This window comes from Phyllobates terribilis, unplaced genomic scaffold (genome assembly GCF_046119375.1).
Source record: "Phyllobates terribilis strain yellow unplaced genomic scaffold, ASM4611937v1 Scaffold_4__5_contigs__length_816908805, whole genome shotgun sequence".
Lineage (NCBI taxonomy): Eukaryota > Metazoa > Chordata > Amphibia > Anura > Dendrobatidae > Phyllobates > Phyllobates terribilis.
The window spans coordinates 617,603,971-617,629,308 of record NW_027362764.1 but is presented as its reverse complement, the minus strand read 5'-3'; the positions used below and the strand labels follow the sequence as shown (position 1 = coordinate 617,629,308).

Genomic DNA, 25,338 nt, shown 5'->3' with positions numbered 1-25,338 from the left:
TATACAACACCAGGCATGTCACATTATTATCCTGAGGGAACCAGAACTTGTAATTTGGCTTTATTCAGTTTTAATCTTCCTGCTAATAAAAAGGATTGTCCAAAAGGGACAATAACTACTTGTGAGATCAGCCGCAATGTCCATCATGTCCCTCATCCATCACTGACAAGCACTTCATTTCTATTCCTTCACATACCGCCAACATATTCCACAGCGCTGTACAGAGACGGCCTTAAAGGGGAATCTGTGAGAACAATACGGACCCAAAGCTGTTTATATGGTCGAGTTGCTCTCTGACAGACAATGCCATACATACCTCCTAATTATATAATTTATTGCTCCCTGATTGAAAAAATTTCTGACATTTAAAGTAATGTTTTTACATCACAATATACAATAACATCTGCATGAAGGGGGTTAGCTGAAGGAAATATCAAATAAAGCTTTAAGGGGTTGTCCAGGTTTTCTCTATGTGGCTGCAGACTTGTGAATCCTCACATCGCAAGCACCGTGCAATGTCAGGATTCTCTGGTGTCAGGGCAGCCAGTCTTGTAACTGTAAGTATGCAATATGCTTACTCCCGGCCGCCTTCCGACTAGACGTGTGTGGCCTCGCTCAATGCAAGTGAATTGAGTGAGGCTGCGCACGTCTAGTTGGATGGTGACTGGAAGTATGCATATCCCATACTCCTGGCAAGAGATAATCCTGACAGCGCACGATGTGAGGATTCACAAGTCAGCAGTCTCTGCTGCAGATTTGGCAGAGCTTGGAAAGCCTTATAAAGAAGTATAACTATCCAGATATGTATATCCCCCTACGTAGAGAGGATAAGGAAATGTTCCCTTATTTTATAGTACAATCACCATTGTCAGTGACGTCCCTCGGCTCTGGACTTTGCAGTATAATAAATTGAATGAGGACATTGTAAATAGATTAGATGGATCGGAAATGTCGACTGCTACAGATTAGTGGAGTCTGGAGAATGAGCTCCTGTGCCCTTATTGTGGCCGCTGCATGCGATGGGGGCCGTGCTGGTTAATATTCCTCCTTCCTTTACAATCTACTGCTCTTGCATTAATGCCATATATGTATTTGTCTGGAATTGCAGCCCGTAGATCTTCTCCTTACTATTACAGGTAGTAGCAGTCTCCTGCTGCATCTCCGTCAGGGGACGTTAACCATCTCCGCTTCCTTCTAATTAATTTTTAAATGACAATATAATTAAAAATTCAGCGTCCACAGGGCAAAGCCGGCTTAGCGTTGTCTGGAAACAACATGACAGAAACGTAATGGTCCTTAAGGCTCTCGGAGAAGCTCTGCTCCACAGGATATTAATGCTGCATTTGCAGTTGTACGGCGCCCTCTCTCTAAATACAATGGATACCTGCTGCCTTTTACTTAATGACCTGTGTTTTAATGCTTTGTTCTTTTAGGTTTGACATAATTGGATTATCTCCGGACGCCCAGGAAGATGACACCGGCATCAAGCAGGCTGCGGAGACTAGTAAGTGGGTATACTGGATATTGTACTTTCTGCCCGTACAGAAGACCCGACTGAAAACGGAGCATGCTGGCATCTGCTATTGTCCATGGTGACACAACACATGGGCTATTAATATGGGAAAAAGGCAATGCACGATGTACACAGCAAAGCTGCAGCTCTGAAATGCTCATAAATAAGGTGCAGTAGGTATCTATGAAGCCACGTCCAAGACCTAGAATTCCCTGTCACACTAGTGAGCCAGATGGATTTACTATGAGTCCTAGGACCTTGTCTGGGCCACCCTACAGAGGCCATTATGATACCCTCTCTCCATCAGCGATGGCCGCCCATCTTATTAGCTGACAATGGAGCAGCAGAAACATTGACTTGGATTGGATGAAGCTACATGCTTAATAGCCAAAACCTAGCTACTAAAGAGAACCTGTCATCCCGATAAGGCATGATAAACTAAACATATGGGCATAAAGGCGCCGTTCTGCTGATTTTAATAGGTACCTTCACTGTAGAAATATGCAGCCTAGTTATTCTTTATTCACCAAAACAAGTTTTGGTGCAATATGCTGTTCATGCATCGGGGCAGGCCTGTGGGTAGGGTCTTCATCTCTGCCACGGCCCCTCAGCTGCCTCTGGTGTAAGGAGCTACGTACTGTTTAAAATTCTGCGCCCGCGCCATCCTAGCTGCAGGTGGTGTTTGTGCAGATCCATTTAGTTGCAGGCTTCAGTAAAATGGTGCCAGTGTCGGCGCATGCTCTTGTTAGCCTCCCGGCAGGCTTCAGTAGGATGGTGCTAGGATCAGCGCATGCTCACGTTAGCCTCCCGGCAGGCTTCAGTAAAATGGTGCCAGTGTCGGCGCATGCTCTTGTTAGCCTCCCGGCAGGCTTCAGTAGGATGGTGCTAGGATCAGCGCATGCTCACGTTAGCCTCCCGGCAGGCTTCAGTAAAATGGTGCCAGTGTCGGCGCATGCTTACTTTAGCCTCCCAGCAGGCTTCAGTAAAATGGTGCCAGTGTCGGCGCGTGCTCACTTTAGCCTCCCGGCTGGCTTCAGTAGGATGGTGCTAGGATCAGCGCATGCTCACGTTAGCCTCCCGGCAGGCTTCAGTAAAATGGTGCCAGTGTCGGCGCGTGCTCACTTTAGCCTCCCGGCAGGCTTCACTAGAATGGTGCCAGTGTCGGCGCATGCTCACGTTAGCCTCCCGGCAGGCTTCCATAACATGGTGCCAGTGTCGGCGCATGCTCACGTTAGCCTCCCGGCAGGCTTCAGTAAAATGGTGCCAGTGTCGGCGCATGCTCACGTTAGCCTCCCGGCAGGCTTCAGTAAAATGGTGCCAGTGTCGGCGCATGCTCACGTTAGCCTCCTGGCAGGCTTCAGTAAAATGGTGCCAGTGTCGGCGCATGCTCACGTTAGCCTCCCTGCAGGCTTCAGTACAATGGTGCTAGGGTCGGCGCATGCTCAGTTTAGCCTCCCGGCAGGCTTCAGTAACATAATGGTGGCACATGTGCAGATTGAGATCTTGGCTCAATGACTGAAAGACTAAAGGCCCCCATACATGTTAGTTTAAAGTCAGCTGACAGTCTAATGTGTTAGCGCTGCTCGGCTTTCCCCTGACCGATGATGTTGCAGGAGATAAACAGAGGTGTGTGACATCGCTTTCGTGTGGGGGCAGCTTTATTCCCACCTCCAACCCAGAAGTAAGTCAGTGGAGCGAGCAGTACATTGCCATCATGGGGATATAAGGAAATGTCAGAGCGAGCTTGGTATGACATATTACACTTGTGCCGTTAGATAGGAACCATATAACATGCCCTAATAGTAACTTCTTCTAAGTCAATAAGTGAATATGGTATTTTATTTTCTGATGATTATTAATAAGAAAACCTAAGAAATTGCTGGATATAACGTTTAGTTAAAGGGTTATTCCTATCATGAATGTTTATTTCCTGCTCGCATGATTCACCATGGATGTGTGATCTGGGTCAGATCTCTGACATCCTTTTTCTATTAAGAGAAAAGGGGTCTTGTGCCCCTCAGTCTCCATTTCACAATGCTCGCCCTCTCCATGGAATACAATAGAGGTCTGTGGGAGTTACACAACTGCGCAGTGTAGATTGTAAAAGATGAGAATAACCCCTGCAATATATTAGCTGGACAGGAGAAAATATTAGTGACGGATATTTACTGATGATGAGGACCTTTATATATACCATATTTTTCAGACTAGAAGACGCAGCTAGGTTTTATAGGAGGAAAATTAAAAAAAAAAAAGCAAAAAAATGTGGTCATGATGCACTGTTATGGGGGCTCTGCTGCTGACACTGTTATAGGGGTAATGTCCCCCAATTGTATACTAATATCCTGATGTGTGTATATGATCCCCATCCTAATCCTGGTATGCATGGCCCTCTCATCCCCATCCTGGTGTGCTGGCTTCCCCCCCCCCCCCCTTTCCCATCCTGATATATATATATATATATATATATATATATGTGTGTGTATATGTGTGTGTATATATATATATATATATGTGTATATATAATATATATATATATAATATGGCTCCCATCACGCTGCACACATAAAAAAAAAAAAACCAAAGGATTCTACTCACCATTCCTGTGCTCCAGTGCTGCGTCCTGTTCTGCTGCCAACAGCTGATCTCAGCGTGTGACATCACTGACATGCACCCTCACACGCTGGGCTCACTGTTAGCCGCAGCCGCCGGCTTCCTGAAGCTGCTGGGCGATCATGTGTGCCTGCTGTTAAAGAGAATGAATTTTCACTGCTCCCCACGCCCATAGTCCCCTCACCTCTCAGTGCGGGCTTCAGTGCATAGAGGGGAGCAGTGAATATTCATTTTCTTTAACAGCGGGCACAGAGTTAGCTGCAGAAGGCGGCTCCTGCCTTCTGTACCCCCCTCCTCCGCCGCTGACGCCCCCCTCCCGCCCCCAACCACAGCCACAACTGCCTTACTATAAGACGCACCCCCCACTTTCCTCCAAAATTTTGGAGGGAAAAAAGTGTTTCTTATAGTCCAAAAAATATGGTACAGTTATATGAAAAAGTTTGGGCACCCCTATTAATCTTAAGCTTAATGTTTTATAAAAATTGGTGTTTTTGCAACAGCTATTTCAGTTTGATATATGTAATAACTGTTGGACACAGTAATGTTTCTGCCTTGAAATGAGGTTTATTGTACTAACAGAAAATGTGCAATCTGCATTCAAAAAAATTTGACAGGTGCATAAGTATGGGCACCTCACCAGAAAAGAGACATTAATATTTAGTAGATCCTCCTTTTGCAAAAATAACAGCCTCTAGTCGCTTCCTGTAGCTTTTAATGATTTCCTGGATCCTGGATGAAGGTATTTTTGACCATTCCTCTTTACAAAACAATTCCAGTTCAGTTAAGTTTGATGGTCACCGAGCATGGACAGCCCTCTTCAAATGATCCCACAGATGTTCAATGATATTCAGGTCTGGGGACTGGGATGGCCATTCCAGAACATTGTAATTGTTCCTCTGCATGAATGCCTGAGTAGATTTGGAGCGGTGTTTTGGATCATTGTCTTGCTGAAAGATCCATCCCCTGCGTAACTTCAACTTTATCACTGATTCTTAAACATTGTCAAGAATCTGCTGATACTGAGTGGAATCCATGCGTCCCTCAACTTTAACAAGATTCCCTGTGCCGGCATTGGCCACACAGCCCCAAAGCATGATGGAACCTCCACCAAATTTTTACTGTGGGTAGCAAGTGTTTTTCTTGGAATGCTGTGTTTTTTTGCCGCCATGCATAATGCCTTTTTGTATGACCAAACAACTCACTTAGTTTCATCAGTCCACAGGACCTTCTTCCAAAAAGAAATTGGCTTCTCCAAATGTGCTTTTGCATACCTCAGCCGACTCTGTTTGTGGCGTGCTTGCAGAAACGGCTTCTTTCGCATCACTCTCCCATACAGCTTCTCCTTGTGCAAAGTGCGTTGTATAGTTGACCGATGCACAGTGACACCATCTGCAGCAAGTTGATGCTGCAGCTCTCTGGAGGTGGTCTGAGGATTGTCCTTGACTGATCTCACCATTCTTCTCCTCTGCTTTTCTGATGTTTTTCTTGGCCTGCCACTTCTGGCCTTAACAAGAACTGTCCCTGTGTTCTTCCCTGTGTTCTTACTATGTTCCTCACAGTGGAAACTGACAGGTTAAATCTCTGAGACAGCTTTTTGTATCCTTCCCCTGAACAACTATGTTGAATAATCTTTGTTTTCAGATCATTTGTCAGTGGTTTTGAGGAGCCCATGATGCCACTCTTCAGAGGAGATTCAAACAGGAGAACAACTTGCAAGTGGCCACTTTAAGTAGCTTTTCTCATGATTGCATACACCTGGCTATGAAGTTCAAAGCTCAATGAGGTTACAAAACCAAAAAAAGTGCTTTAGTAAGTCAGTAAAAAGTAGGTAGGAGTATTTAAAACAAGAAAATGATAAGGGTGCCGATACTTATGCACCTGTCAAATTTTGTTTGAATGCAGATTGCACATTTTCTGTTAGTACAATAAACCTCATTTCAAGGCAGAAACATTACTGTGTCCAACAGTTATTACATATATCAAACTGAAATAGCTGTTGCAAAAACACCAATTTTTATAAAACATTAAGCTTAAGATTAATAGGGGTGCCCAAACTTTTTCATATAACTGTATATATAGAAGACTAAGGACCAAAACCGTAACATTTACTTTCACAACCCTTTTATTATCATCTCTTTTTTTTATTTTTTTTTATTTAGATATTTATTTTAGCAATTTCTTTACAAATGTATTCCTTCTGAAGTCTTCTATTCCGGATGTAATTTTTTTCATACTTTTGAACATTTTGCAGATTCTGATCCTACATGTTACCACATTCTGCCGCCTGCGTGTTAGACTATTGCTGAGCAAGCCTTGAGATTTAGCAATGCTTGTCAAACCACTCGCCCTATGTAGTTCTCCCGTCTCCATATTCATTCTGCCTACAGATTACTTCTGAGAATCAGCTGTGCAGAGTCTTACAGCGTGACGTGACCTCGCACAGTGCTGAGAACGTGAGCAGATATTGCTGGCAGTGCACACTTACATTGGCTTGTGCACTGTGTAGAATGGATGCAATGCCTCTGATATTTACTATGATCAGTGTTGAATTATCATCCACCTTCAATACCAGAATCTTCTCGGTTATAACCAACAGTGTTTCTATTTTCCAACAGTTAAAGCGCTAATAGATCAAGAAGTGAAAAATGGGATACCCTCAAACAGGATCATCTTGGGAGGATTCTCTCAGGTAAGAGCAGTGTAGTTGTGCACGATGTTCACAAGTTTAGGATAACTCTGTTAAAGTAAATCTGTAGTTTTGGTGCTGCTTCAAATAATGGAAACTTTATGAATTTCCTAATTTTAGTGCTTTTATCAGACATGGTTTCCTTTACTAGTAGCCTCGTGTAACGTGAACCAGTCAATATTGTGTTTGAACACTTAACCACCAGCATATGTTAAACATCTTAGCACTTTACACTTGCCCATCAAAAGTGTCTACTATAGCATCAGAAAATGACCTGTAGTTTAAATCCGGTTTTAATGATAAATGTATTCCTATAGAAAAAAACAGAAATGTACCAGCTGGCCACTAGGCATTATACTAGCCCTCCCTGTTCTGTATAGAAGACTTTTCGGCAGTCTCATTATCATCACAGACAGGTATACAAAGGTAACGCCTTTATATACTGTAGAAAACGCAGGACCCATCAATCACAGCAATTGATGTCACACATCACCTCCTCCCCCTCCCTTCACAATGATTTTTCCCAAGATTAGATCTTACTCAGGCTGTATTGCTGCTAATGTTCATGTGCCTAGCAGGAACCTTTTATTAGACCTAGCAACCAGTGTGAAAATTGCACGATTTTTTTTTAACTACTTTTTTATACACAGCGTAATATGTAAAATTGAAAAATAAAATTAACATAAAGCCTGATTTAAACAATGTCATTTTTCTGATGACACATTTAGTTCTAAAATGTTTATAATACAATAGACCAGATTCATCAAGACTGACTTGAACAACGCCAGTCTTGATGAGGGGGCATGTTGAAGTCAGATGCTCCCGCTTCATTAAGAGGTGCACCCCTCGTAGTGAATCAGGAGCATCTGATAAGTGACGTGCTCTTTGTGAGGAATCTTACTACAGTCAGGGACTGGAGTAACCTTTCTGGCGTAAGTTGTGCCACTGCTCCTCAGGAATTAGATGGGCTGTGACATTGCGCCTCTGTCCCGTCTTAGCTTTGCCTACTAAATAAGCCTGAAAACAGCAAAAGTCGCAACATTTTTGACCAACTCCATGTTGTGCAAAAATCGTGTGACTTTTTAAACGATTCACACCATAATTCTGGCATAATGGCTTTGATGAGTCGGGGCCAATGTATGTAAATTACTTGACAAGAGTCCACCGGCATCTGGAGCGAGCGCAGATCTGCGGCTGGCACTGTTGGCTTCAATGCTCATGCACCAGATGCTGCTCGATTCCTGTAACCTACAGCATTGTGGTCTAGCTGTTCTTCCATAGTGCTAGGACTCAGGCTTTCAACAGGGGCTTGTTTCTGTTATTCCCACCAGTAAAAAACATCTAGTGACAGATTTTTCTCCCCCCTTAATGACAACCAATACGACTTAAAACTGACCTGCGATATAAGAGACGATCATCCTCTGACGAGTCACAATCCAGCACCTTTCAGCTGTACACTATAGCTGACAACTTGTTGCATCAGCCACAATCCGTGTTGGCAGCGACCATGGCTGTTTAACCCCTCAAATACTCCTGTCAGTTGTGACTGCAGCATCTAGATGGGTGGGGGCTCCCTCTATAACCACATCGGCAGCCTGAGATCTTGATCGTGTGGTCCTGATGTTTGCCATGGCAATTCATAGCCAAATAACGGCCTTAGAGTCTTCCGGCTATAGCGGCCTGTTCAGAAGTTAGAATCATTTTAGGTGGCAAAAATACGTTTTTTCATTCCTGTTCCCCAAAAAAAAGAAAAAAAAGGTTTTTGTAATTTTTTTGGGGGTAAAAATTGAAAAATTGCTGCTACTTTTTTAAACCTTCTAGAATGCAAACAAAATAAAACAGCATTTTACAAATTGTGCTGATGTAGACATGAGGGAAAGGTTATTCATGAATGTTTTTGTGTGGTATGACTAGCTGGATTAAAGAGATAATCATTCGAAGTATGAAAAATTGCAAATTTTTTGACATTTTTGTTACATTTCTGATTCTTATATAAATAAACACAAAACATATCAACCTACATTTACCATTATCATAAAGTATAATGTGTCACGAAAAAACAGTCTCAAAGTCAGTGGAATATGTTGAAGCATTCCAGAGTTATTACTATATAAAGTGACACTGGTCTGATTTTAAAAATTTGGCCTGGTCATTTAAGGGGTTAAAATGTTTTCCATGAATATCTTGTTTTAGTTCATTGACTTGCTTAAAAATACCAAAACGAATCGAACTCGCGCTTTCCACCATTGTCCCCGGTGTGTGACAGGCTGCAGCGGTGATGTTACAGTTAGGGTATGTGCACATGGTCAGTATTGGCAGCTCTTTGAATGCAGTATATTTTATGCTGCGTCCAAAGCGCTGCACGCAGGTGAATCACCACATTTAATACATTGTAGTGATCTAATTTCGCTTGCGGAGACTTGTGACTCCGCAAGAAAAATTGGCATGTTGCAGTCTGTAAAGACGCGCCCCATATCCGTGTCTGCGGGTGATCCGCAGGAGCACGGAGACACATAGTGGACATGGGATTTCTAGAAATCCCATCCGTTATGCTGTAACAGCTGGACGCTGCGGGATTAATGCGGCATAACACACAGCGTCAAACCCGCAGCGGCACCTGACCGTCTGCACATACCCTTACACGCAATTACAGCATGTGACCACTGTAGCCAATCACTGTACTTGGCGCTGATCTCAATGTAGGTGGCTTGAGCCCAAAAAGGTATAATCCTAGATGGAAATCGAGAGCCCTGGTCTTGGACCTGTTGGATCTGTCCACAACATGCTGACATGCTATTTTCTGGTTATGGACGGCTTGCAGTTTGCTCATGAGCCTGTAAGAACTCCACTCACACAAAACAGGTGACATGATTGACTTACAGTGTAACCGTTGTTTTTATTTTCATGTGTACTATTCATTTATGAAACAAAAATTATCAACTTTGTAATATATCTTATCAGAGAAATCTGCTTCTTTCTCCGCCAGGACTGATCATTCATTCTTAAAATTCTCAGGTAAAATCTATCTTCACCGAAGACCAATGTTTACATCACGGAGATAGGAGGAGAAGCTAGAGAGAGAGCGCCTCCCTCCTCCCCATCCCATTATCATAAAAGCTTATCAGTAGCAGCTCCTATGTCCTTGATGTAAAAATCTGTCTTCACTGAACACAGATTTTACCTGTGAATTGAGAATTTTGATGAGTGATCAGTCTAGATGGAAAAAGCAGATTTCTCTAATAAGATATATTGCAAAGTTTCTTATTTTCATGTATAGTCTTGACTTCTGAAATAAAAATTAATACGACGGTTACTCTGTATGGGTATGTGCACAGGAATTCCTGCACCATGTCAGCATCTTTTGGCAGGAAAAGCACAACATAAAATCGGTGTGTTTTTGCTGTACTTTTTATATGCACTTTTGTTGCAAATTGTTCCCCACAAATTTTTCCCCCATATGTATAATCTGCTGCAGAAACGCTGAAAGAATAGACCTGGTGCAGAGTAAGGCTGTGTGCCCACTATGCGTTTTTTAAGCGTTTCCGCAGTGGCAATTCCGCCGCGGAAACGCTGAAGCAACGCTTGGTAGAAGGTCTGCAATGTTCCCCAATGATAATCCGCATGTGCTGTGCACATGCTGCGGAAATCTCCCCTGCGGATTATCATTGCGGAAAAATCTGCAGCACTACCATTAATTTTACGTAATCGTGACGTTTTTGCCGCCATTGAATCGCATAATATTCGCATCACTACATGTGCACATGCGGATATTAAGTGATTTAACGTGCAGATGGTACCCAGGTCTGGAGAAGAGGAGACTTTCCTCCAGACCTGGGTACCATAGTACCTGTATAAAAAAAAAATAATGAATGAAATAAATAAAACAAAATAAAATAAACATTATACTTACCTTCTAATGGCCTCCCCGATCTCCTTCTCCGGTGTGTTGGGCGGCTCGCGATGGTCTAAAAGGACCTTCCATGACGTTATTTAGTTATGTGGCCTGCTCACTTGACCGCTGACGTCAGCGGTCGCATGACCTGTCACATGACTAAATGACATCATGGAAGGTCCTTTTAGACCATCGCGAGCCGCCCAACACACCGGACGCACCGGAGAAGGAGATCGGGGGGGCCATCAGAAGCTAAGTGTAATGTTTATTTTTTACCATTCTTTTTAACTATTGCTTGGTCACACCATATAAATTCATGCCGGTTGCATGGATTTATATAGTGTGACCAAGTTGTCAAGCACTTTCCAAGTGATGCTAAAATCGCTTGGAAAAGCACTTGACAACCCGCATGCGAAATCACATGTGAAAAACGTGGGACATGCGCTTTTTCTGCCAGGGACAAGCTTATGTGAAATCCACATGTGTTTTTTCTACCAGGGAGATGAAAAAACGCTCAGGAAAAATCGGAGCATTTCTGCATCGTGGGTGCACAGCCTAACATCTGCAAGTCACAAATAAGCAACATGTGCACGAGACTTCAGGATTCTCATTCACTTTGTTGGCATCAGGAAACCTTTCAGGTTTTGTGACAAATCTGTGCTAAAAAAAAAAAAACATGACAAATCTTCAATGTTTGCACAGGCCCTGAGTGCTGCCATCTTTGAATTAGCATCTCAGAAGCTGATGATCGGCTATCCTTATGTCAGTAAGAAAGTGACAATATACGGAGAAGCCAATTCCAAGGTGACAACCATTATGGTGGTATTGCCTGTTCTGCATATATGGCTGCCACAATGAAACAGAACAATGCCGATAACAGTGACTGCTGTAGCGCCTGATCTAATAACACGTGGCCATTTTTCCATTCTGACTTTTGAAGATTTCTTCTATACATTAGTGTGTTGTATACTTGGCTGATCTGTATCTTCCGGCGCACGGTGTTTGTGTGTTTCCTGTAATGTCTCTGATGATGATGATGATGATGATTTCCTAGTGTAGCGTTATCATGTTTGCTGCCGTCCATAATAACCTGTGTCCGTGTGTCCTGCAGGGAGGAGCGCTGTCGCTGTACACGGCTCTTACATCCACCCAGAAGCTTGCGGGGATTCTTGCTCTAAGCTGTTGGCTGCCGCTAAGGACCTCTTTCCCTCAGGTATTCTCACGGCAGCCATATTGTGTGTACAATTCATCAAACCACAGTTAATTCCTTGTGTATGTTCACACATGGTGTATTTGGTGCGCAAAATACACAGCGTTTTACAGTACAAGCGTATTCCGATCTTCGTAATCTTATGGACACGTTGGATTTTTTCCCACGTGAATTTTGAGCTTCTCTGCGTTTTTGTCAAGACCCATCATATGTCAATTCTTTCAGTGTTTTTGCAGCATTTTTCAGCCATTTAAATCAATGGATTAAAAAAGTATAAACATGACAAAAAAATGTGCATTGTATGCAGTGTTTTTCCTGCCATCACTCTGGTTTTTGGTGAAGAAAAAAACGCTGCAGAAACACAACGTGTGAACATAACCTTGTACTGAAACGCTGAGCATTTTCTTAATTACGAACACTGAGCTGTTGGTCATTTACCATAAGAGACTGCTCATTTCTTTCTGTCTGTTCACCAAGTGCAACTTTAAAAATTGTCCAATCTGCACTCACTTAGGAGGAATAACCAATTGTTTAATTATTCATATATTTCCTGGAGGAGCAACAGAGGATCCGCACAATGCAGAGTTCTAATAACTGATTCACTGATGTTTAATTGCTTAAATGCCGCTGTTGATTTCTGGCATCATTGGGTGCCGGTGGGTTGCTGTAGCCAGGGCAGGCAGACGAAGCATCTGCCTGGGGCCCCCACTCACCCAGGGGCTGTTATGGGGCCCATGAGTCAAGGGGGCCCGGCACCAGCATCGCATCGCACATTCCACATCATACATGCCGATACAGTTGACAGCAATGATGGAGGAGGGAGCATCATGTGACTCTCCCTCTCCCATCATTCTGCCTCTGACGCAGCGGGCGCGATGACGTTGCCACGCTATGCCAGCAGTGGAGCTGCTGAGACTCGCTACACAGTCCGGAGCAGTGGGGAGCGAGGAGAGGTAATATTGTATTTACTTATATTATATCTATCTATATCTATATATCGATATCTATAGATGTGTGTGTGTGTATATATATAATATGCCTCATCTTTTGTTTTCCATCTATCTATGTACATGAAAAACATGCATATGTGTCTTTTTATCTAGTGTATGTAAACTTCTGGTTTCAACTGTACATAGATAGATGGAAAACAAAAGATGAGGCAGCACACCAAAGACAAAATGCAGTTGGTAGATGCCAGGCGGCAGGTTACAGCCCAGTAACCTAACACTATAAATGTAAATAAAGCAGGCGTCTGAATATTAGGATCATACTTCAGTGATTGGAGATATGCCAACAATTTCTAGAAGCCACACGTCCATTATCCTTCTAACCCCCCCCCCCCCCCCAAAACCGACCAATTTACATCAGTGTGCTGGATCAGATTTTCATCTGGTTTGATCTGTGGGTCCATTTTTATTATCTGTCTGTTATCTGTATATCTCATATTCAAGAAAAAAAATAGGATCACAGATGGAACTTTTTTTTGCAGACTCATTCACTTAGATGGGTGGCTTTAATGTGTCAATTGGACCAAAATAGGACATGCTCCACTCCTGTTGTTGTTTTTTTGTTATTATTTTTTTAGAATATCTATCTATACAGTACAGACCAAAAGTTTGGACACACCTTCTCATTTAAAGATTTTTCTGTATTTTCATGACTATGAAAATTGTACATTCACACTGAAGGCATCAAAACTATGAATTAACACATGTGGAATTATATAGTTAACAAAAAAGTGTGAAACAACTGAAAATATGTCTTATATTCTAGGTTCTTCAAAGTAGCCACCTTTTGCTTTGATGACTGCTCTTGGCATTCTCTTGATGAGCTTCAAGAGGTAGTCACCGGAAATGGTCTTCCAACAATCTTGAAGGAGTTCCCAGAGATGCTTAGCACTTGTTGGCCCTTTTGCCTTCACTCTGCGGTCCAGCTCACCCCAAACCATCTCGATTGGGTTCAGGTCTGGTGACTGTGGAGGCCAGGTCATCTGGCGTAGCACCCCATCACTCTCCTTCTTGATCATATAGCCCTTACACAGCCTGGAGGTGTGTTTGGGGTCATTGTCCTGTTGAAAAATAAATGATGGTCCAACTAAACGCAAACCGGATGGAATAGCATGCGCTGCAAGATGCTGTGGTAGCCATGCTGGTTCAGTATGCCTTCAATTTTGAATAAATCCCCAACAGTGTCACCAGTAAAGCACCCCCACACCATCACACCTCCTCCTCCATGCTTCATGGTGGGAACCAGGCATGTAGAGTCCATCCATTCACCTTTTCTGCGTCTCACAAAGACACGGTGGTTGGAACCAAAGATCTCAAATTTGGACTCATCAGACCAAAGCACAGATTTCCACTGGTCTAATGTCCATTCCTTGTGTTCTTTAGCCCAAACAAGTCTCTTCTGCTTGTTGCCTGTCCTTGCAATGATTTCCTTGCAGCTATTTTACCATGAAGGCCAGCTGCACAAAGTCTCCTCTTAACAGTTGTTGTAGAGATGTGTCTGCTGCTAGAACTCTGTGTGGCATTGACCTGGTCTCTAATCTGAGCTGCTGTTAACCTGCGATTTCTGAGGCTGGTGACTCGGATAAACTTATCCTCAGAAGCAGAGGTGACTCTTGGTCTTCCTTTCCTGGGACGGTCCTCATGTGAGCCAGTTTCTTTGTAGCGCTTGATGGTTTTTGCAACTGCACTTGGGGACACTTTCAAAGTTTCCCAATTTTTCGGACTGACTGACCTTCATTTCTTAAAGTAATGATGGCCACTCGTTTTTCTTTACTTAGCTGCTTTTTTCTTGCCATAATACAAATTCTATTCTATTCAGTAGGACTATCAGCTGTGTATCCACCTGACTTCTGCACAACACAACTGATGGTCCCAACCCCATTTATAAGGCAAGAAATCCCACTTATTAAACCTGACAGGGCACACCTGTGAAGTGAAAACCATTTCCGGTGACTACCTCTTGAATCTCATCAAGAGAATGCCAAGAGTGTGCAAAGCAGTCATCAAAGCAAAAGGTGGCTACTTTGAAGAACCTAGAATATAAGACACATATTTTCAGTTGTTTCACACTTTTTGGTTAAGTATATAATTCCACATGTGGTAATTCATAGTTTTGATGCCTTCAGTGTGAATGTACAATTTTCATAGTCCTGAAAATACAGAAATTTCTTTAAATGAGAAGGTGTGTCCAAACTTTTGGTCTGTACTGTATATATATATATTTAATATAATTTTTTTTTTTTTTATATAATATTTTATTGCAGCGTTGGAGTGGTGCTTTTAATCTAAGGTCCCTACCCTGAGTCTCATACTTACCAGCTGCCGTCTTCCCCTTCTTTGTCACCGCTCCCGTTGGTCATTGGCAGTAGGTGACTTGCCAGCAGTGTTTCATGGAGCGAGCCGGAGGTCATTTTTCAATGCAAGTCTATGAAAGCCTCGTTCTGGCTCTCGTAGACTTGCTTTGAGCGCTTGTGACGTAACTTCTGACTTCCAGCCAGTCAGAAGTTGCGGTCACAAGATGGCACCGAAAAAAGGTGAAGACGCCAGAAGGAGAGTATAAGACCTGGGGCAGGGATCTTGCATTAGAAGCATGACTCCAGCACTGAAAAAAACCCGCTGGAGTGGTGCTTTAATTGGAGAAGTGGACCTTGTGCTACAAAAGGATTAGACATGAAATTGATCTAAACTTCATCTGTTATGTCAAAAAGACATATGTGATCACATCGATCATTAGCTTTGACATCTGTCAATCATATAGGGTACTCTAACCCCCAGAGGTGACTCAGACGTCTCTTAGAATCCCTAATTCCTAGTTTTTCTGCAACTTCCAAGTATCTAAAATCTGTGCCAAAGGGTTTCTGGATCATGCAACAGAAGTGCAGCCCCTTCTTTCTGGAAATTGATGGTCTGAACTTATAGATGCCCGCCGGCTACTTCCTTTTTCAGCTATTTATCTTGCAATGTACCAGATAGCTTTATTTCAAGTTCCCACCAGTTTGACATGTTTTCCTTTGTGCAGTAACTAATGCTGGTTCTCATCTGCTCACTTTCCAGGCTGCTGCTATTAGTGCCAACAAAGAAGTGTCTGTCCTCCAGTGCCACGGGGAAAGTGATCCACTGGTTCCTATTATGTTTGGTTCTATGACTTCAGAGAAGCTGAAATCTATAATGAACCCAGCAAATGTCAGTTTCAAGACCTACCCAGGGTTGGCGCACAGCTCGTGTAACCAGGTGAATAAGCACTTCACTTTCTAAATAATGTAACTAAAACATTTCATTGATTTATAATTTGGGGTTGTTTAGCCGATTTTATTATTATTATTATTATTATTATTATTATTATTATTATTATTATTTTGAATCTCATTCCAAGTCTTTTTTGGGGAAAAAAAACAAAGTGATCCAGTGAAGTAAGTATCAGTTCTTTTGGTTATAATATTTATTTAACGCCATTCTAACCTTTTTAAAAAAATATTAAAATATCAGCTGAACAATCCCTTTTTAAGTTAAGTTTACTAATTTTTATATATGTATAGTTTTTAGAAGTGGTAATGCAGGGATAACCATAAAAGTAAACTATTTAAAGAAGTTTTCTGAAGTTTGTAAATGGGTAAAATTGTAAAGTGCTTATAAAACAAGCAACTTTGCAAATTACCCCTTCTTAAAAATTGTCTCTGTTCTCAAGAACGGAAGGATATTTAATGTTGTAATGTACATCTCGTTGCCTAGTTTACCGGCCACCCTGCAGTCCAAGAAGTTGACAACCCCAGCAGTGGAGAAGGAGCTGTGGAGAGCAGAGGACAGTTTGTCTGAGCTTCTCTACCCACTCACCCTTCAGTCTGTCCCTACAGAGTAGTGTAGTTCAAGTTACAACAGCTGGTAAGAAGCTCTGGCTGTTGCTACTTAAAGCAGCAGAGCCATAATTTGGTGAGAATGTAGTACCCACTGTTACCCACATCCTGCAAGCCCTCCCTACCCCTTTACTACCTCTCTAGTTAACTGACTAGAGCAAGTGCTCAGCATATCACAAAATTTGCAATACCCCTACCTGCCTTTAAGAAAAATAAAAAAAAGCAAAATTTTCCTGCCTAGATACGTGTGGCATTAATTGAAAAGTAAGGACTTTGAAAAACTCCAATTTCAGATAACAACACTACCGACACTCTTTTATAAGAACAGAGCAATGATTAAGGATCTTCTGATTGAAACGCATCTGCTTGTATTTTGTAAAATGGTTTTATATTGTGTTTTTGTATGTCCTATGGATTTACAATAAAAATGGACTTTTAAATGAAGATTTCTGGATGCTGAATCACTCTTATTCCTCCCAATTTTGGATTGGTACAATGAGAATCTCCCGTTTTTAATCAGGCCCCCTTTACTGTAAGATGTAATCTGCTTTATCACCAAATCAAACGTTATAAATCAACTTCATAACACTTACATACATGATACCTAATAAAGGGGAAAAAATCCCTGGAGTCTGCCTTTAAATTCACTTTAATTGGTGCATATAGATACATAGGTGAAAGGAGGTGTGGAGCAGACAGCCTACATACAGACTGTTCACACAATACAGGCGTTCTCAAGACTGCACAAAACTGAATAAAGTGAATGTAACTGTCTAGACACCCAGCTGGTGACTGACCTATCCATGTTCTCTCTGCTCCAGGGATTGTACTGTTAATGGCATTCTGCAGCTGGTTACGTACTGTGACAAAGTACTGGAGGGGAGATGTGTAGTACTGAGGTTGTTTGCTTCAGTAATATAAACTTAGGAAAAATGATCCAGCACACGAAGTGCTGAGAGGGGTTAATCAGCCATATTTACTGCTAGGATGATTGAGCATCTGTAGCGTGGGAGGAGCTGTATTGTCATGTGAAGGAAAGCTAAACCTTGGGTTGTTTGTTCCTGAAGCGGGCGGTTACCCTTAGCAACAAGGACTGTGCTATACTTTGTTTTGTTTTTCCTTTAAGGCCGGGAAGGTCGTGTTTGTTTTGCTAACATTGCTGTGGTTTATGATGTTCATTTAATAAACCAGCGGAAGTTTTAAAGAGACAGTGTTCCTGTGTCTACCTCTATGTGCAGCTGAGTGAGCTAATCTACCACAGAACTAAAATACACAGAATTCGCAGAAGCCTAAGGATCAACACTTTTAATAAAACTTTAATAGGTTCCTATTGGACAAATGTTTTTCAGCCACAAATACATGTACTTAAGTAAAAGGTTCCCCCCAAGGTGTCTATACTTTTTTAAATGGTGTTTGTAAAGAAGCTGAAGTGCTGACTTCTTCGTTGAGGGGGTCATTGCTCTCTTCCACAGCGGGAGGTGAACGGTGCTGATGATATCTCTGGATATACCTCTCAGGTGTGTGCACAGTTCACACCTGTCCTATTCATTACAGTAGGGCACGTCCACAGGTCCTGGCAGATGGTGCAGACGCAAAGTCATCGAAATGGTTCACCTACCAAAGGCAAGACTGAGCGGTAGCGGAAAGCCCCTCGTTCCTATTTGTTGCATTAGGCCACGTTCACATGTTCCATATTTTACATCAGTATTTGTTCCACTCCTGGTTTTGGCTTACAAATACTGATGTAAAATACTGACCAAATACTGAATGTGTGCACATGGCCTTAAAAATAGTCTCATGTCATGTTGTCGGGATTTCCAAATCTTTAGTAACTTATTGATTTTTTTTTTTAATATAAAATATATATATATATATATATATATATATATATATATATATATATATATATATATATATATATATATATATATATTACACACACTACTACATGTAAGCAATCCTCTATCTTACCTGTTGTAACATTTTGTGCTAATACATATATTGTTTTTGTTCTTTTGTCGTTAGGAAATGACCGACATCAAGCAATTTATTGAGAAGCAGCTACCTCCCTGTTAACTGAGGATGATGCCTTCTGGAATAATACACCAGCGGAAGTCACTATGCTCTTTTTACTGTCAAAAGTTTAAAAAAAAAAAAAGTTCCGAAGCTGCACAGTCACAATGGGGTCAGCGGAAGCAACCCAATCATTAAAGGGGATCTGTCAATGGTTTTGACCCCACAAAACTGCTGAAAGTGCTTCATAGGTTACAGGGAAACACCAGTTTAGGTCTTTGTAGGAACATGACCAAGACATTTTTTTTAATTTGTCACGAGCTGCATGCCAAGTGTCTGCTGAGCAAGTGTGCTGGGTCGTCTGCAGAAAAAGCTCCCGAATTCCTCCTCTGCTGCTGCGTGACGGCTGTGGCGCCCATCCAGGAGACCGCTATAGATGTCATTGGAAAGCACAGGGGAAGGGAGAGCCCACAGCGGTGACCCCCGGAAACTTCACTGGTGAACGTCCCGCAGACACTTGGCATTGCTCTGTGTAATAGAAAAACACCTCATTGTTTTGCAGAAATAACTGCAGCACAAACAGTGCATTTTTTACCTTTTCATTTTTCTTACCCTGTCTTGTGTTTTTACGTTGGCCCATTTTGCTCTAAGATTTAGTTATTTTTTTTTGTCTTTTTACATGTGTTTTCTTTGGAAGCCTTAAAAGGATTGTCCACCTTTTTTGGGCTCTTTCTTTCCCTGCAAATTCAACCACTCTGATGTGGTCATGAACAGATAAAGCGATTTCAAACTCTCCCGTCAGAAAGAGCTCACTGATGGATTCTCAGTTAACTTATTTTGCAGCCAGCAATAGACAGCGCAAGGCATGAGGCGGGAAAAGGCAAACGGTGTGAAATTTTAATAAAATCTGATTTGGAAATATAATTTTTAGCCCAAAATGGATGTATTTATTTAAAAAAAATATTGTCCCCAAAAAGATATGTTCAATATGACTCCCTCATCACCTATTAAGCACTGCCTGAAGTTTTGCAGAGTCAGACCTACTGACCGCTTCCATTTAAGAGGTTGGTTGATTTTTTTTTCTTTTAAAAAAAAAAAATAAAAAATACTCTAGAGCAGGGTTCCCCAACTCCAGTCCTCAAGGCCCACCAACAGGTCATGTTTTCAGGATTTCCTTAGTATTACACAGGTGATAATTACATCACACACAGGCAATAATTCCATCACCTGTGCAATACTAAGGAAATCCTGAAAACATGACCTGTTGGTGGGCCTTGAGGACTGGAGTTGGGGAACACTGCCCTAGAACCTGCAGTGAATACAACATGTAGGAGAGTGATGCTATATTATTTATAGCAGTGTAAGGGCTATATAAGTAGTGTAACTAATGTCCTGTTCACATTAGAGAATCGCCGTCGCTACCTGTGTACAGTATGCCACTAATTATTCCCATTTTATCACATTGACAGTCCAGAACGTTTTTATTTTTTTTCTAGAATAAAGTCGTGTAGCTGTTAACCTCTTGCGACCCCCATCATGTTTCATCTGTATGACGTCTGCTGGCTTCTTATATTTCATGTAAGCACAAGAAGCTATAGCTGAGGTATACAGGGCTCTGAGGTTATAGATCTGTTCCTCTCAGGAGATCTTGGCTGCAGAGTTCTCCCACAAAGTACCAGAATGGTTTAGGTGTTGGAGGACCACTATTGCTACATGTCGTATCCAGCGTCGGCTTGGAGTAGTTTGGGCCCACCAGAGAAAATCATTCTTGGGGCCCACCATGCATAAGTGGTACTAACAGCAGAGTCTGCTCTTATCTTTAGCTCCCATCTTGTCAAGCTGATAATCAGGGACTGGGCATTCATAGGAATTAGTGTTCCCAACTATCCAAAAAATCCAGTAATTAGCTGAGAAATCAGCAAAACGATCATTTGTCTGGTGCAATGACTTGCTGTAAAATCCTCATTCTCTTCAGCATATAATTTTGTGTAAACAGTAAGTGAACTGCTGCAATGCGGTGCCTGCCAGGGCCCACCAGAGGATCCTCCGGTCCTGTGGTGGGCCAGTCCAATGCTGGTCGTATACACCATTACAGTTGTCTGTATAGACTTCACAGTGTGTGGGGTCGGGATTAGATTAGTTCAGTGATTTATTGTTTCACTTCTACTACAGTCTCCGAGAAGCTTGGTATACGTCGGGTCTGGCACACAGATGGCATTTACTATACGGACAGTGGCCACAGTCAGGCTGGATGCCGTCTGCTGCGTCTTCCTATACAGTCACATACACGGTATGCAGACACATACGTGCCAGACTTAGTCCCGTAGGACACACTTTTGGCCTCTGCCTGGTGAATGGCGGCCTCTGAGAGCACTGAAGTATACACCGGAGCTTCTCCTGGCCTATACATATGACCAAGTGCATACATGTAGCTTTATTGCCTTTGCCACGGTTAAAACTGTAAAAGCGATTTGTCTGGTTTGTGAAGCCAATAAATGCCCCTTTGAGAAATGGTCAAAAAAAAAAAAAGACCTGAGCCTCCCAATAAGGACTATTAGCCAGTATGGAGGGCGGCTACAATAAGCGTCTCTGCACTGTGGGACCCAGCATGTCTGTACATGTAAAAAGAAAATCCTTCATCTTAATATTTAAGGGGTTTTCTATTTTCAGAAACCCATCCCTAGGTGCAACTTGCTTAACAATAAAATCTACAAACTGTGCTTTACTCGCCCTCCCCAGGTCCAGTGTTGATCTTCCTCCATTGCTCCCGGCATCTGTTATCTGTTATTGTCTGCAGCATTGACTTCATGTAAACAGCGCTGCAGCCAGTCACTAAGCTAAGCGACTGAGTGGCTTGGGCCATCTAATAGAGCAGCACCGCTGAGCACACTGATTGGATGCAGCGCTGTAGAAACTGACATAAATTATATGTAGCCTCTTCTATGTGAGGCTTGACCACTTTCGGGTGGCGCACAGTTTCCCTGCTTACCCCTGGTGATGGTAAGGTATACAGTATATGGGAGTGGTGTCTGTAGTAAAGGAATAGGATCCTCTGCCCTTCATATACTAGAATGCTTCAGCCATGTATGCTGCTCGAGGAACTAATAAATGCTTTATACACTGTAAGACCACGTTCACATGTTCAGTATTCGGTCAGCATTCTACATCAGTATTTGTAAGCCAAAACCAGGAGTGGATGAAAAATACAGAAGTGGTGACGTGTTTCTATTATACTGTTCCTCTTCTGATTTGGGCTTACAAATACTGAATGTGTGAACGTGGCCTAAGGTGCACTCCGAGCAAAGATTTCATCCCCTTACACCCTCTAAATCTGTACGTGATATAGTGTAGGTGCATTAAAATACTTACCAATCGTCGTCTTCCCAGGTTTCCAGTGTTGCCATGTCTTCTGGTTCACGTGACTTCAAACCAGACTCTTGGGATCACACGTGGGTTTATGTGTGGACTGGAAGTCGCCCCCACAAGTCTATGGCCCCTTACTCTGAGTCTCCATAGACTTACAGTGGTGGAATCGCTCCACCAAACTCAACAGTCCCTGAGTATTCGGGCTCATGTGATCCAAAAGAGGAGCGGTGCTAGAGTCCTGGGAAGACTGCACCTACACTACATCATATACCTACTTACAAGAGATTAGGGGGTGACATTTTTGCTGGTAGCACTTCTAGAGGAAAAAATGGTAAGAATTGCTGGTGGCCGGAATAAAATAAGCGCATTGCACAATGCTTCGCTGTGCGCTCGCTCCGTTTTCCTCATACGTGTTCTGTCCATGGTTTTCATTCATAGAACACACACTATTTATATTCTTTGGGGCTGTTGACATGACCATTGTTGACCTGAGTGATGGTTCAAAACCACCCGTACAAGTCTATGGGTCTGTAAACTGCACAGCCATTTTTACTGTTTAATGAAGTTTGGAATTTTTTTTTCACCCATTCCACAAAAACTGACGCCACAATGATGGTAAAAACGTACCGAGACAAATCGGATCCAGCACACTGATAAAATGTTCAGTTTTTTTTCTTTTATGCAAAACAAAAACTGGACATCTGAATAAGGCCTAACGCTGATCGTTGACATTCATGTCTGGACTAGGCGGCTGTTTCAGCCAAGCTCTGACTGTTTCTTAGTAGTTTCCAGAACTTATCAATTCCTGATACCATTTGGGTGGTCTTGTAAGTGGTTGTCTGTCAGATTATATGTAATACGTCCATAATAGCCCCTTGAAGAAGCCAAAGCGCAGCAAACAGAGCTGAACACATTGAGTATGTGGACGGCAGAAACACTATATAGGATGACGATACTCACACGGTACTGGTGAACCTGACACCGCGCATTGCACGACTTCCTGGGGTTTTATGCTCCATTAAAGGGGTTTTCCGGGCTGTAGACAATTGTCTGCAGTCACTGTGTGTGACTGCAGGTTGTGCGCAGTGCACACTCACGATTTCGCAGTATTGTTAGTGCGAATGGATGGAAGCATGAACTTTAGTATGTGAGCTGCATACGTGCGGTCACATGCCGCTTAGAGTCTCCATCGCTTCTCTCAGATTATGCAAACCATATAATTGTGATCAGATGACCACCCGGAATATGTGATCAGTATGTGACCACTGTGAAGACCACCAATCACGAGAAGGGGGTCTCGTGTATGATAGTGACCATGTGCGACCACTGCTCCTTTCACTATCTGAGTGATTGTCGCACATTCTCACTTCTGCTCCATTCACACAGGTAACTTTGAGACCCTTGCTCTCAGGATAAGTGAGGGTCTCCCCAGCCAGACCCCAGCAATCGCACATTTATCATCTACCCTGTGGATAAGTAATGAATGCTTATGGAATAACCTCTTTAAGTTAGTAAATATGATATAGGTTTTTTTTTGGTGACGACCTGACATATCTCTGCTTTTCGGTGGGTTGCCCTGTGGGTTATGTAAAAACTAGCGTAAGTGGAGGACTTCTCCATAGCAACTAATCATGATGCATGGTTTGCATTCCAAATGGCCTCTGAGAAATGAGAGAAGGCGTCTGATTGGTTCTTCTATCGCAGCCCCCAAAAAGTAACCACCAATCTGTATATATTTATAGCGGTGGGGCAGACGGTGTAAAAGGGGTTTGGGTTTTTACTTCCTTTCGTAGTTGGACGGAAACTACATTAATTTTATTCATTTGACGTCCTCAGTGTTTCTAGACTAGCAATTTTCCTAAGCCATATGTTTTATATCTCCGATCTCCAGGTTTTTTCTTTGTGTTTGTACAGTGTCTATATTTTTTCAGACTGCAGTTATTTATGGTACATGATATGATAGAAATGATTTCTTTACATGAGCAGTTTTTTTCTGTTGGAAGGCTGGGAATCCTTCATGATGGATATAATGGCGCAAATGTGGATTGGATGCGGTAATTCTGATCATGTTAGGAATATGTTATAAATTGCAATCTTGTTTTCTAAAATAAACGTGACCCGGCTTATTCTAGGGCTTTTATATGATCAACCTAATTGTGAGAATAAATAACTCTTAAAATCAATTTGTCTTCATTTCTGACCTTATCTGGTTAATTGGCGTTCTTCTTTGTCTGCGTCATCATGTTCTGATGCCATGTTTCTTGATTTTCATCCTTTGTTAAAGTGGTTGTCAACCAGCTGCTCCATTCACTCCCTATGCACGATGCTTGGCTTTCTCTAGCAGCCCTTTGGAGAATGAATGAATGGAGTGGTGTTAGGCGTCCGACCTGCCTTGCCATTTTGTAACATAAAATTCCCTAATCTTCTGATCAGTCCAGGTCTCAGCAATAGGACACCCACCAATCAGCAAATTATCACCTATCATGTGGATAGATGAGCACTTATCTTCACTGGACTGCCCCTTTAAGGGTATATTATTACCATTGTAGCAATTGATGGCATATCACTGTGTTTTGACATTACGTACTGATCGCTGTGGGTCCAATCTCCTAGAATCCCCAATGAGCCTGTGAATCTGAAGCTCTGTGCCCATAACATTTTTTTTATTTTTTGCTGCACGGCAACATTTTCAAAGAATTGCCGCCAGCCCAATTCATCAATTCATTTAAATGTCACTTTGCAGCCATGGGTGGCTGGGATTGACCTCTCCGTAGAGGGATAAATTGTAAAGGGTAAGCCCCATCATTCTCCATGACGCCAGCAAATGCTGCAGCTGGATGTGCGTCCTCGGACGCACATTCAGCTGAAGTGTATGGCCGCACACAGACCCATTGGTCAATCAGAGGCCAGCAGCTGACATTGACGTGCACGTGACTGAGGGCGCATGGCATTGACGTCTTGCATTCCAGTTCTTGTACGCTGCTGGCTTCAGAAGATGATGAAGTGCCGCAGACCAAAGGTGCATTATTTTTTTTTTTTAATCAGTGAGTACCCGGTGGCCATTATACGACATGGAGGGCGATGGGCTGTGCATTACACGACATGGAGGACGATGGGCTGTGCATTATAATACATGGAGGACTATGGGCTGTGCATTATACTGCATGGATGACTGTTCAACCCCTTT

General features: G+C 42.4%; 1 protein-coding gene across 1 annotated transcript in view; it reads left to right on the top strand.

Annotated features, from left to right (window-relative positions):
• The window catches only part of LYPLA1 (lysophospholipase 1), a 42,046-nt gene extending 17,712 nt beyond the window's left edge, over positions 1–24,334 (top strand). The window contains exons 5-9 of the mRNA XM_073679299.1: positions 1,434–1,504; positions 6,742–6,815; positions 11,816–11,917; positions 15,976–16,152; positions 18,798–24,334. Coding sequence (XP_073535400.1) covers positions 1,434–1,504; positions 6,742–6,815; positions 11,816–11,917; positions 15,976–16,152; positions 18,798–18,848 — 475 coding nt within the window. The 3' untranslated portion in view covers positions 18,849–24,334. The remainder of the gene's footprint in view (positions 1–1,433; positions 1,505–6,741; positions 6,816–11,815; positions 11,918–15,975; positions 16,153–18,797) is intronic.
• The last annotated feature ends 1,004 nt before the right edge of the window (positions 24,335–25,338 follow it).